The sequence below is a fragment of the Capricornis sumatraensis genome, chromosome 6, assembly GCF_032405125.1.
Source record: "Capricornis sumatraensis isolate serow.1 chromosome 6, serow.2, whole genome shotgun sequence".
Classification (NCBI taxonomy): Eukaryota; Metazoa; Chordata; class Mammalia; order Artiodactyla; family Bovidae; genus Capricornis; species Capricornis sumatraensis.
This window is the reverse complement of record NC_091074.1, coordinates 78756491-78770546: the sequence shown is the minus strand read 5'-3', so window position 1 is coordinate 78770546 and position 14056 is coordinate 78756491. Positions and strand designations below refer to the sequence as shown.

The window sequence follows — 14056 nt, the reverse complement described above, 5'->3', positions numbered from 1 at the left end:
GCACCACAACTACTGAGCCCATGTGCTGCAAGTACTGAAGCCTGCATGCTCTAGAGCCCATGCTCTGCAACAAGAGAAGCCACTGTAATGAGAAGCCTGTGCACCACAACAAAGAGTAGCCCCCGCTTGCTGCAACTAGAGAAAGTCTGCACGCAGCAACAAAGATCCACCACAGCCAAAAAATAAAATAAATATTAAAAAAAAATTTAACAAGGAGTCAATTCAGAGTGAAAGAGAGCAAAAGATAAGATAGAATCAATTATTAGTATTTTAGATATAACCTAGAGGAGAAAAGTAAAAAAGCAATAAAAGCTAGTATTTACTGAACACGTGCTATGTGTCAAATATTATGCTACGATTTTACCATGTAATTCTGTTAACTAAATACCATCTTTATTTAACAGATAAAGAAACTATGAGATGCTAAGCAATTTGTTTCAAGTAACCAACAAGGCAAGTGGCAGAACTGAGGTTCAAAGCCAAGGACTTCACCAACTCATGCTGCCTCTGCACTATGTCTCACGCTGCATAAAATACAATGGAGTGGACTCAGGCCAACTGCAGGCAGAAAAGGCCATGTGAAAATTAAAATGTACAAGTCTGAGACTTTATGCCTATGGAAACGACAACAGTAATATATTCAAAGAAACACAAGTTAATCACTGGGAAAGAAAAACTTGCAGAATGGGGAGAAAAAGACATAGAACTTTAAGAATAATCTGGGCTGGAAAACTAAAAATGAGGTAAATTTTGAGCGTCAATATTCCTTTTGCTTGATTGGAAATTAACAACTCAGATCCTGGAAAATACAGAAGAAAACCTGTAAGAGCTAATAGCAAATTAAGTCAAGGAAATTCAATGATGACTAGGACCAAATAAAAAGTATAATAATAAAGCAAAAACTGTAAAATAAAAACAAGATAGCAAGTTATCACCTAGTCTCAGAAAGCTCTGAATTCTTTGTAATGCTATTTCCTACCATCATATTTTCCAGTTTACCTTATGTACATCTTTCTGCAGATAGAGTCCCCAACGTGTCAGTTCATTGTTAGCTGTCTCATTTTTCGAAATTCTCTGTAGCAAGCATTCCAAAGCATTATGGTGCTGTCTGGGGCTCAGGTTGATCTGCTGGGTCAAATCCTGAATAGAATCAAAATGGAGATACTAAGCTATTACTTCTCCAGTATGAGATTAAAGAAACCCCAATGTAAAAAACATTTTCATAGAAAAACCTTCTTCCCACTGAAATCTGTAGAAATTTCAAAGTGTCTCCCAGGACTTTATTATAATAGCTCATGAAAGTGAATGAAGTATAAGGTTAAAATTTTAGCCAGTAAGAATTTTTTAAAATTGAAGTATAGCTGATTTACAATGTTGTGTTAATTTCTGCTGTAGAGCAAAGTAATTCAGTTACACATATACATACACATACATACTTAAAGTATTTAAAATTGTCACTGTTTCTTTCTCATGACATCTAAATCTTATTCTCTTTCTCAAAGCCATGTAAGAAGACTTGACTATACCTATTTAACATCGGGGCAGAAAAATGCCCTATGCCAGGCACGCAGGCAAACATAAAACACATCTAGTCTTATACTTCATGTCATATGATACTAGTCAGTTAACGTCACTATAAAACACTTGTTTGGTCCAGGGTGTGACCCATAATAGGTGTTTTCTAAATATTTATTGTTGAATGAACATCTAATGGGATGAAGATTCAGAATCATGTAAGTGAATTCTTTCTTTAGCTTCTGGAACTAAGGAACTGAGCTGCTGTTGCTCCCTGCGTGGCAGTCATTAGGGCGGTGAGTCTATGGGGCTATATAGACAGCTCTGTGATCATAAAGTCATTAGGTAACTGGGAGTTGTAAGGAAGAGCCTTGACCTACATACTGAAAGCGAAAGTATCAGAAGGTAAACATGAAAGAACTCTCTTATAGGAATTCACTGTAGCTCTTTACGATGTTACTAAAAACAATTCATGGCATCTGAGACAAGCCCAGGGGTCCAAAACTGGGACAGACAAGGACTGAGACAGAAGCAGCAGAGCAGCAGGCAGGTGCAAAGACCCAAGTGGACAGTATGGAGGTGGAGCCCTCAGGGGCTGGACCCCTGCAGCTGCACACTGCCTCCCAGCTACTGTGCCCTACAGGAGACCTCCAGGACACCCGAGCACCACAGCATGAACTTCTATCCTCTAATTTCTTCCTCCAACTTGCTGACTTTTTGCTACATTATCTCCTCTATCCCTTCAAATAAACTGAAGGCTTACAGAAACGTTAAAAAAATTCAGTGCTCTCAAAGAACATCGTTTATGGTCACATGACCAGCCTACAGTCCCCCATCAGATTGGGGAGGGTGATGCTAGAACTATTTGTATCCTTTTACCTTATAATCCAATTGTTCTACTACTGTAACAACATTACAAAGAAAGCTGTGATTGGCTCTTTCACAGTGTGTGGGAAGAGACACGGATCATGCTTATGGAGAGGAAAAATGAACCTGCCCAGGTGATGATGCAAATCTGGCCCAGTGCAAGCCATACCTCTATCAAAATGGTCTGGGGTTCAAAGCAGGCCCTTCTCACCTTCATGGCTCTGAAGTCCTTCTTCATCTTCTCAGGGATTCCAGTCATGAAGGAAAGCTCAGGGAGCAGCAGGATTTCACTTTTTAGCAACTTGGAGGAGAGAACAGAGGGAAAGCAAGGCAGTCAAAGAGGATCCCGTTCCTCTGACTGGTATAAGACGCTGGCAGGCCCAAACTGGTGCCATAGAGGTATAACAGGCACTCTTAGGAACGTAAGACCCCAGAGGGCAGGAAACACGACCAGTGTTTATTCTTTTCTCACTTGGGTCACAATTGGCTGTTGCACTAGGTAAAGAGAAAAATATTCAAACTGTCAAAAGCAGAGGGAAAACTAGAAAAACTAGAACCAATTTTTCACTTGGGCCTCCAAGTAAGTAGGTGGATATCACACAATATATCCTACCAAGCTGGTGACTCTGTCTCATCTTAACCTATTTTGATCTTCAGTCTCCACTCTGAAGATAGAGGAGTTAGGTATCAAGGTACTTTTCCCTGGTCCCTAACCCTGTTAAAATGTCTCCGGCTTCCCCAATGGACCCAGTACTTCAATCTTCTTTAGCAGTCAATTCTCCTTATTCCTTAACCTAACTCATTCTCTGGATGTTTAGCTCCTCACTAAGGGGACTTCAAGAGTACCTCTGGCTATAGGAGACAGACAAACAATGCACAGCTTTCCCTAACCACACTGTAATCATAGCCTCATGCTCCCAGAGCCATGAAGAAGAAGGTGAAGAGTGGCTGATGGGTAGAGAATTTGGCTGGAACCATCAGCCTGACATGCGCCACCACCACTACCACTCACCATCCCTTGGTTATTCTGTCTCTCGCTGGGCCTGTGGATCAGCAATGGCTGGTCCTCTTCCTTTACTGTGATCCCATAGTTTTTGCTAGAGCAGAACAGAGGCAGGAAAAAGTTGTCAGTAGCAGCATCACCACTCTTACTGCAACACAGTCTGAGCGTTAACTCAAGACTGAGGTATACTATTTGCATTATACCCTTGTCAAAGATCCATCATAAACTCACCAGAGTACATTCCTAACTGGAAAAAGTGGGCTCAAGTTAAACTAACTAAATAGAGAGGAAACAGGATAACAGCCCAGGAAAGAAATTCTTTAAAAACTGAATCAGGCCAACAAACAAAAAAATACAAATAAAAAACTTCATCAGGCCAAAGGGCTTAGGTAACTAGAAAGGCAAAATGACAGTCAAATGATAAGTGACTTGAATATAATCTCTCCAATCAGACTTCAAACCAAAACAGAAAAGGAAACATAATTTTAAAGCTCTGAGATTAATTTATGAAATAGCTTGTAAAAAGTACTAAAGGAAATAATACTGTAAGGGTAGCAAATTCAGATCAAACGCCACAGACAAACTCGTCAATCCTGGGTGCATTACCAATCCAGTTACTTTTGATGTGTCCTGCTACATGTCATTCTTACTGGATAACGACAGACCACGCCCCAACCTGCAAGCCCAAGCCGTCTCCTTCCTCTACCTGTAGTAATCCAGGAATGTAATCTCCTTCCCATCAGACATGGTGAAGCTATCTTTTGGAGTCTTATTCCAATCCACATCATCAATACGATAGGTACGATTGTTGTATCGGGTTATAACAATATTGCCAACCAGAAGCTTAGTGCACTCGTCCTGGAAGTTTTCTTTGTTCTGCAAGTACATGGTGTGCCTTGGGAAAGAGACAAAAGATCTCTGGATCATATGGAGTATACACAGAGCAACATGAAAGGGACAGGGGATGCCTGTAAGTACTTGAGGGTTCCAACTGCCAACACCTAGCTCCAAAAGGCTCCACCTGTCTCTTTTAGGAGACAGAACTCTCATATCTCTGTTTAACAATGTTCCCCAAAAAGAGTGAGAAGATAAAAATAAAAACAACTAAAAATTGATAAAATCCACTACAGTCCTTAAAATAAGGTACTGTAATCATCAAAATAATCTGTATCATCATTATTCGGAGGCAGTCTACACAGGAACAACACAACATTCTTAAAACTATATTTGCCCTCACTAGCTGAAGGAAGAAATTACAACTATTGGAGGACCACACTAGCGAGGCAAAGAGGTGAAAAAAGGTCATCGAAGATGAAGATGATCAGTGGAGGCTGAAGATAGACAGGGACCAGATACTAATTTCCTTGTGGGTCAGAGCACTCTGCGGGCCCAGTATCACTCAGAGTATACTCCTTAGGAACACTGGTCCCTTGAGAAGTCTTGAGGGGGTGAAAAAGGTTCTACAATAAAAAAATTGAGTTCGTTCTTCTACTGTAACCCCTTCTTAGAGGTTCACAACATACATTACCACATCAGACTGCTACAAAAAAAGAAACATGTTGAGTTTCATTCACCTACAATTTACTAATAAACCCAGACTCCTCCCTCCCTTTTCCCTTTTAGTCCCTTGAACAACTATCACCACTCTAGGTGATCAGTATCCTGCTGAACTTGCTGCAGTTAAGTGATGAAAAACCATCAGAAACTTGAAATAGTTCACAATGACTACAGACCGTGGAGCCAAAACCTTGGTTCAAATCTTGGCTCTGCCACTTACCAGCATATGAGACTTTGAGCAAGTTACTTAACCTTGTGTTTCACTTTCCTTGTGTCAAAGTGGAGTCAGAACAAACTGCCTAACTCACTGTTGCTGATAGAACTCTATGACTTTATTCATGTAAAGCACTTAGAGCGTAACACTGTGTTTTGAAATAAGATTAGAGATTTTATCACAGCTCATTTCAGGAATTTTTAGTTCCCATTTACATAGCCTTATTCAACAATACAACTATTTTTTAAAAATATTTTAAATCAAACTCTTCAACTATGTTAATGGTTACATAACACTATTTCACTAAGTGGAGGGTACATTAATTCACTGGTCTTTTACTTTTTAAGTAGTAGTTCTATTGTTTCACTCTTACGAATAACTGACTGAACATCTTTTACAAAGATTCTTCTATACTTAAAACTGGTTCCAAATAAGAAAAGGAGTACATCAGGCTGTATACTGTCACCCTGCTTATTTAATTTATATGCAGAGTACATCATGAGAAACGCTGGGCTGCAGGAAGCACAAGCTGGAATCAAGAATGCTGGGAGAAATAACAATAACCTCAGATATGCAGATGACACCACCCTTATGGCAGAAAGTGAAGAAGAACTAAAAAGCCTCTTGATGAAAGTGAAAGAGGAGAGTGAAAAAGTTGGCTTAAAGCTCAACATTCAGAAAACGAAGATCATGGCATCAGGTCCCATCACTTCCTGGGAAATAGATGGGGAAACAGTGGAAACAGTGTCAGACTTTATTTTTGGGGTCTCCAAAATCACTGCAGATGGTGACTGCAGCCATGAAATTAAAAGACGCTTACTCCTTGGAAGAAAAGTTATGACCAACCTAGATAGCATATTCAAAAGCAGAGACATTACTTTGTCAACAAAGGTCCATCTAGTCAAGGCTATGGTTTTTCCAGTGGTCATGTATGGATGTGAGAGTTGGACTGTGAAGAAAGCTGAGCACCGAAGAACTGATGCTTTTGAACTGTGGTGTTGGAGAAGACTCTTGAGAGTCTCCTGGACTGCAAGGAGATCCAACCAGTCCACCCTAAAGGAGACCAGTCCTAAGTGTTCATTGGAAGGACTGATGCTAAAGCTGAAACTCCAATACTTTGGTCACCTCATGCGAAGAGCTGACTCATTGGAAAAGACCCTGATGCTGGGAGGGATTGGGGGCAGGAGAAGGGGACGACAGAGGATGAGAAGGCTGGATGGCATCACCGACTCGTTGAACATGAGTCTGAGTGAGCTCCGGGAGTTGGTGATGGACAGGGAGGCCTGACGTGCTGCAATTCATGGGGTCGCAAAGAGTCGGACACGACTGAGTGACTGAACTGAACTGAACTGAGGGTGGGTAACAGATAAGGGGTGAAGGGTTTCTTTTGATTGTAATGGAAATGTTCTAAAACTGATTGTAATGATGGGTGCATAATGAATATACTAAAAGCCATTAATGTTATCCTTTAAATGAGTGAACTGTATGGTATACAGTTAAATCTCAATAAAACTTTTTTTAAAATGAAAGGTACAATCATTCCCAGCTAATTAAAAACTAAGAGATCATGTTCCTGGAAGACTCTGCTCTACAGGAAATACTAACAGATAAATCTTTTATCCCTCAGCATAAGTAAACAACACCAGATGGCAACTTGGAGCCACAGGAAGGAAGAATGTTGGCAACGATATATATGAAGGTAAATATAAAGTGACTATATGAATATACTTTTTCTTCATGTCTTAAAAAAATTGTAAGGTTATTTACTGTAAGACTGTTTAAAGCAATAACTAAAACATTGTACTGTTGGGTTTATAACATATATCCAGTTTGTGTCTCTGGGTATGTATTCATAAAGAGGAGAGAAATATGGAACTATGCTGGAGCAAAATTTCTATATTTTACTGGAATTAAGTATGCATTAATGTAAAATAGACTGTGATATGTGAAAGATACTGAAATACTTAGAACAAACAAACACAGACACACACAATTGACAGAGGAACTTAAATGATACACTAAAAAATATTTAACACAGAAGAAGGCAATAAAGAAAAAATGGAGGGGAAAAAAAAGACATGAGACAGACAAAAACCAAATAGCAAATGGCAGATATACAGCCAACAATATAAATACTAAGACTTAATATAAATGTATTAAACAGGCCAATCCAAAAGCAGATTGTCAGACTGGGTAAAAAAGCAAAATCTAGATATATGCTGTCTACAAGATATACATTTTATTAATAATTCAAAGACATAAACAGGTTGGAAATAGAAGAACAGAAAATACATACCAAACAGTAACCATAAAAAAGCTAGACTGGCTACACTAACATCAGACAAAATAGACTTTAAGGCAGTATTATTACTAGAGATGAAAAGGCACATTTCACAATGATAAAAGAGTTAACTCATCAGTAAGATACAGTGATTATAAATATGTACATTTATTGTAAGTATAGATGCATGTGTAGCCAAAGGCAACTACCTGAAGAAAAAATTGACAAAGTTTAAAGAATTAAACAACTTGAAAAGATTTCAATATTCTTATCTTTGATACCACAAATAGAAAATTAGGAAAGATACAGAAGACTTGAACAACATTAGTAAACCAACTGAACTAACTGAGTACATAAAACAGTCTACCCCAAAGCAGCAGAATGCATATCCTTTTCAACTACAAAAGGAACTCCCAGGACAGATTCTATACTAGGCCATAAAATAAGTCTCAATAAAATTAAAACACCTGAAGTAATACAAAGTATGTTCTCCAAACACATCAGAATAAGACTAGAAAACAAAACAGAACAGGAAGTACCCAAATATCTGGAAATTAAACTGCAACCTCTAAATAATTCAAAGATGGCAGTACAAAAGAAATTAGGAAGTATCCCAAACTGAAAGAAAGCAAAAAACCAATATCAAAAAATCATGAATTATAGCTAATGCAGTGGTCAGAGGGAAGTTTACATCTTTAAATTATATGAGAAAGAAAGGTAGTAATAAACTTACATGTTTATGACAGAGGTGTCAAGTTAAATCAAGAAAGGACAGTGTTTTATGACTTACATGCAACAAAATGAATTTAGACCACTACCTCATATTGTCCACAAAAGTTAACTCAAACTGGATCACAGACCTAAACATAACAGTGAAACAATAATGCCTCCTAAAATAACATAGAAAATCTTTATGACTTTGAGTTAGGGAACAATTTATTAGATTTGAAAACAAAAATACAATCTATGAAAGAAAAAAAACTAACAGACAGTCAAATTAAAAATGTTTGATCCTTACAAGACTCCATTAAAAAAAATAAAAAGATAAGCCACAAACTAAGAGAAAAAGTTTGCAGATCATGTATCTTGATAAAGGGCTTATATTTCTCACTCATCAGAGCTCTTACACACTCCATGAAAAGAAAATTAAAAAATTGGTGAAAACTGTCCAATTTTTTACATTTCATCAAAATAGACAAATGAATGGCAAATAAGCACAGGAAAAGATGCTCAACATCATCTAGGGAAATGCAAATTAAAACCCACAACGATATTCTGTAATAACCTTAAACGGGAAAAGAAACTGAAAAGGAATAGATACATGTATAACTGAATCACTCTTCTGTTTGCCTGAAATTAACACAACATGGTTAATCAACTATATTCCAATATAAAAGAAAAAATTTTTAAAACCCTTCAGTTCAGTTCAGTCATGTTCGACTCTTTGCAACCCCATCAATCGCAGCACACCAGGCCTCCCTGTCCATCACCAACTCCCGGAGTTCACTCAAACTCATGTCCATCAAGTCAGTGATGCCATCCAGCCTTCTCATCCTCTGTCGTCCCCTTCTCCTCCTGCCCCCAATCCCTCCCACCATCAGAGTATTTTCCAATGAGTCAATTCTTTGCATGACGTGACCAAAGTATTGGAGTTTCAGCTTTAGCATCATTCCTTCCAAAGAAATCCCAGGGCTGATCTCCTTCAGAATGGACTGGTTGGATCTCCTTGCAGTCCAAGGGACTCTCAAGAGTCTTCTCCAACACCACAGTTCAAAAGCATCAGTTCTTCCGTGCTCAGCTTTCTTCACAGTCCAACTCTCACATCCATACATGACCACTGGAAAAACCATAGCCTTGACTAGACGGACCTTTGTTGGCAAAGTAATATCTCTGTTTTTTAATATAAAAACCCTTAGAAAGCATTAAAATTAAACACAGGATCTTAAATGTTCTCACCATAAAAAAAAAATAAAACCACAACAAGGTATTACTATGTACTGATCAGAATTTCTAATATTAAAAAACTGACCATATCAAGTGTTGGCGAGAACATGGAACAAACAGAAATCTCATACATTTGCTGGTGGGAACATAAAATGGTACAGACACTTTGGAAAACAGTTTCTTAGAAAGCTAAATGTATACCTATCATTTAACCCACCATTTTATTCCCAAGTATTACCTAACTAAGAGAAATCAAAGTATGTGTCCACAGAAAGACTAGTACCCTAATATTTACAGCAACTTTATGTGTAACAGCCAACAAGTGGAAACAACAGGTGAGTAAACTTTAAAAATTGTGGTATATTCATACAAAAGAGTACTATTCAGCAATAAAAAAGATCAAACTTTTGATACATACATCTACAACTAAAAATATACTGGGATTTCCCTGGCAGTCCAATGGTTAAGACTCCACACTCTCATGGCTGAGTGCCCCAGTTTAATTCCTGGTTGGGGAACCAAGATCCCACAAGCCATGTGGCACAGCCAAAAATAAAAAAGTTATATACTATACAATTCTATTTTTATAAAATTCTAGAAAAAGCAAACTAATCTCTAGTGACACAGAGAAGATCAGTGTTCACTGCCCATGGGGCAGAGGAAGAATAAACTTGGGAAGAGGTTTCAGAGAAACAAGAGCAAATTTTGAGAGGGCAATGAATATGTTAATTTTTTTCATTATGTTTCAAACATAGAAAAATATGTCAAAATTCATCAAAGTGTAGACTTTTTTAAAAAACTTTTTATTTTGTACCTGGGTATAGCTGATTAAGGGCTTCCCAGGTGGTGCTAGTGGTAAAAAACCTGGTTGCCAATGCAAGAGGCGTAAGGGATGCGGGTTTGATCCCTGGGTCAGGAAGATCCCCTGAAGAAGAGCATGGCAATCCACTCCAGTATTCTTGTTTGGAGAATCCCATGGGCAGAGGAGCCTGGTGAGCTATAGTCCATAGGGTCGCAAAGAGTCAGACACAACTGAAACAACTTAGCACACACACACATAGCTGATTAACAGACAATACTGTGATGGTTTCTCGGGAACAGCAAAGGGACACAGTCATACATATATACAAGTATACATTCTCCCTCAAACCTGCCTCCCATCCAAGCTGCCACATAACGTTGAGCAGAGCTCTATAAAGCATAGACTTTAAATGTGTGCGGTTTACTGAATGTCAGTTGTGTCTTTAACAGATCTGAAAAAAGAAACAGAGTAAAAGATCCAGAACTAGACTGAACTACAGATTAGGATTGCATTTACAGTAATTACTAGTGGTATTTCAAATTAGTGAGAAAAAAAAAAAGATAATTAAAAAAAGGACAGGACTTCCCCCGTGGTTAGGAATTGGCCTGGCAATGCCGGGTTTGATACCCGGTTCGGGAGGACTTCACACGCCTTGGGCAACTAAAGCCCATGCCCTCTAGTGCCTGCACGCTGCAATTACTGACCCCATGTGCTGCAACTAGAGAAGCCTGTGTGCCTAGAGTCCTTCAACAAGAGAAGCGACCACAATGAGAAGCCCGTGAGTCACAATGAAGAGTAGCCCCTGCACAACAAAAGTAGCCCCTGTTCACTGCATCTAGAGAAAGCCTGTGCACAGCAATAAAGACCCAGTGCAGCCAAAAGAAAAAAATGGACAGAAATAAATGAAAATATAACAATGAAATACAAATGCAGGTCTAAGAGGGAAGTTCATAGTGATACAGGTCTTTCTCAAGAAACAAGAAAAATCTCAAACAACCTAACCTATGACCTAAAAGGACTAGAAAAAGAAGAGCAAACAAAGCCCAAAGTCAGTGGAAGGAAGAAAATAATAAAGATCAGAGAGGAAATAGAGATTAAAAAAACACAACAGATTAATAAAACCAAGAGCTGTTTGATTTCAAAAAGATAAACAAAATCAACAAACTCTTAGCCAGGCTCACCAAGAAGAGAGGACCCAAATAAACACAATACAAAATGAAGAATGAGAAATAACAACCAACACCACATACATATGCAAAATCATAAGGGAATATTAACAGCCATATGCCAACAAATGGGACCATCCATAAGAAATGGACAAGTTTCTTGTTAAAATGGCCATACTACTCAAAGCAAACTACAGATTATGCAATTCCTATCAAAATACACATTTTTCACAGAAATAGAACAAATAATCCTAAACCTTATATGAAACCACAAAAGACCCCGAATCACCCAAGCAATCCTGAGAAAAAAAGATTAAGATGGGGTATCATTCTCTCAGACTTGAGGCTAAACACAAATCTATAGCAGTCAAAACAGTGTGATACTGGCACAAAAAAAGACTGTATCAATAAACATAGATCAGAGCCCAGAAATAAACCTATGCAGCTAGAGTCAATTAATCTATGACAAAGAAGGCAAGAATATACAATGGAGAAAAGACAGTCTCTTCAACAATGATGTTGGGGAAAGCTGAACAGTTACACATAAAACAATGAAATTAGAACATTCTCTCACACAATATACAAATTTTAATAAACTCAAAATGGTTTACAGATCTAAATGTAAGACATGACACCATAAAACGCCTAGAAGAGAACACAGGTGAAACCTTCTTTGACATAAATTGTAGCAGTATTTTCTTAGATCACTCTCCCAAGGCAAAAATAAATAAAAGCAAAAAAAAACAAAAACAAAAAAACAGGACCTAATCAAATTTAAATGCTTTTAACACACAGCAAACGAAACCATCAACAATACAGACAGATAACCTACAGAATGGGAAAAAAAATATATCCAAACAATGCTACTGATAAAAGATTAATTTCTAAAATACACAAACAGCTCACAGAACTCAATATGAATAAAATAAACAACTCATTCAAAAAATGGGGAGAAGGTCTAAATAGACATTTCCTCAAAGACATACAGATGTTCAACAGACACATGAAAAGATGTTCAAAATCGCTAATTATTAGAGAAATGCAAATCAAAATTACAATAAGGTATCACCTTACTCCAGTCAGAATGGCCAGCATCAAAAAGTCTACAAATGTGAAGAAAAAGACATTCTCCTTTCCACTGCTAAAGGGAATGTAAAGTGGTTCTCCACTATGCAAAACAATATGGAGGCTCCTTAAAATACTAAAAACAGAGCTACCATATGATCTGGCAGTTCCACTCCTGGGTATTTATCAAGAAAAAAACAAACACTGTAATTCAAAAAGATACATGTACCCCACTGTTCATAGCAGCATTATTGACAACAGTCAGGACTTGGAATCAACCCAAATTCTCATCAACAGATGATTAGTTTAAGAAGATACAGTGTATATATACACAATGAAAAAAGTCAACCATTAAAAAATAATGAAATATTGATATCTGCAGCAACATGGATGTACCTACAGAATATTATACTTACTGAAGTAAATCAGACAAAGAAAGACAAATATTATATAATATCAATTATATGTGGAATCTAAAAAAATATACAAAGGAATCCATATACAAAACAGAAACAGACTCACAGACATAGAAAACAAACTTTCGATTATCAAAGGGGAGAGAGAGGGAGAGGAACAAATTAGGAGTATGGGGTCAACAGATACAAACAACTAGACAGATAACAGGTAAGCAACAAGGATTTAAGGTATAGCACAGGGAATTATATCTAATATCTTGTGATAACTTATAATGGGGTATGTTTATAACTGCAAAAAAAGAATCACTACGCTATATACCTGAAACTACTGTAAATAACTATACTTCAATTTTTAAAAAAGAAAAGAAAAATATGGATAGAATAATTTCCTAATCATTTAAATAATTAAATTCTTTATGAATTTAAAATTATGTAAAAAATTAAACAATACAACTGGATGAAAACATAGACAGTCTTATACTCTTGGGAATTAAAAATATCTCCAGTAACTTCAGAAACAATGGATTGTTCTGTAGTCATGGTAACAAGTAGTCATTTGCTGTGCTTAGTCCCTCAGTTGTGTCTGACTCTTTGCGACCCCATGGACTGTAGTTTGCCAGGCTCCTCTGTCCATGGGATTCTCCACGCAAGAATACTGGAGTGGGCTGCCATGCCCTCCTCAACAAGTAATCATAAGAACCAATTTTAAACCTGCTTAATTATATCAACTCACTTCAGAAAACACACTTTTGCAAGCCAACCCAACCACTGTCACCCCCGTTTCTGGAAATGAGGGAGTGAAGTGAAGTGAAGTTGCTCAGTCGTGTCCAACTCTTTGTGACCCCATGGACAGTAGCCTACCAGGCTCCTTTGTCCATGGGATTTTCCAGGCAAGAATACTGGAGTGGGTTGCCACTTCCTTCTCCAGGAGATCTTTCCAACCCAGAGATTGTAGGCAGACCCTTTACCGTCTGAGCTACCGGGGAAATGAAGGAATAACAGTCCAATAAGCATCCCATAAGAATTTAATTATTTAAATGGTTAGGAAATTATTCTATCCATATTTTCCTTTTTTTAAAAATTGAGTTGGTTCAATCAATCAACAAAACTCTTACCTGAGCAAGTGCTTTTACAGACAATGTTGACCTACTTGGTCGGCTGCAAGTCTGCAGTCCTAAACTACATGCTTCTCAAATGCAGTACTCTATATGAGATCAACAGTTTCT

General features: G+C 37.7%; 1 protein-coding gene across 2 annotated transcripts in view; it reads right to left on the bottom strand.

The window, feature by feature from the left end:
• PIWIL2 (piwi like RNA-mediated gene silencing 2) overlaps nt 1-14056 on the bottom strand; it is a 63189-nt gene that overhangs the window by 29718 nt on the left and 19415 nt on the right. For both annotated transcript variants that reach the window (XM_068974173.1, XM_068974174.1), the window contains exons 10-13: nt 4092-4280; nt 3395-3479; nt 2594-2683; nt 1000-1140 (exon numbers count right to left, since the gene is read on the bottom strand). In XM_068974173.1, coding sequence (XP_068830274.1) covers nt 1000-1140; nt 2594-2683; nt 3395-3479; nt 4092-4280 — 505 coding nt within the window. The remainder of the gene's footprint in view (nt 1-999; nt 1141-2593; nt 2684-3394; nt 3480-4091; nt 4281-14056) is intronic.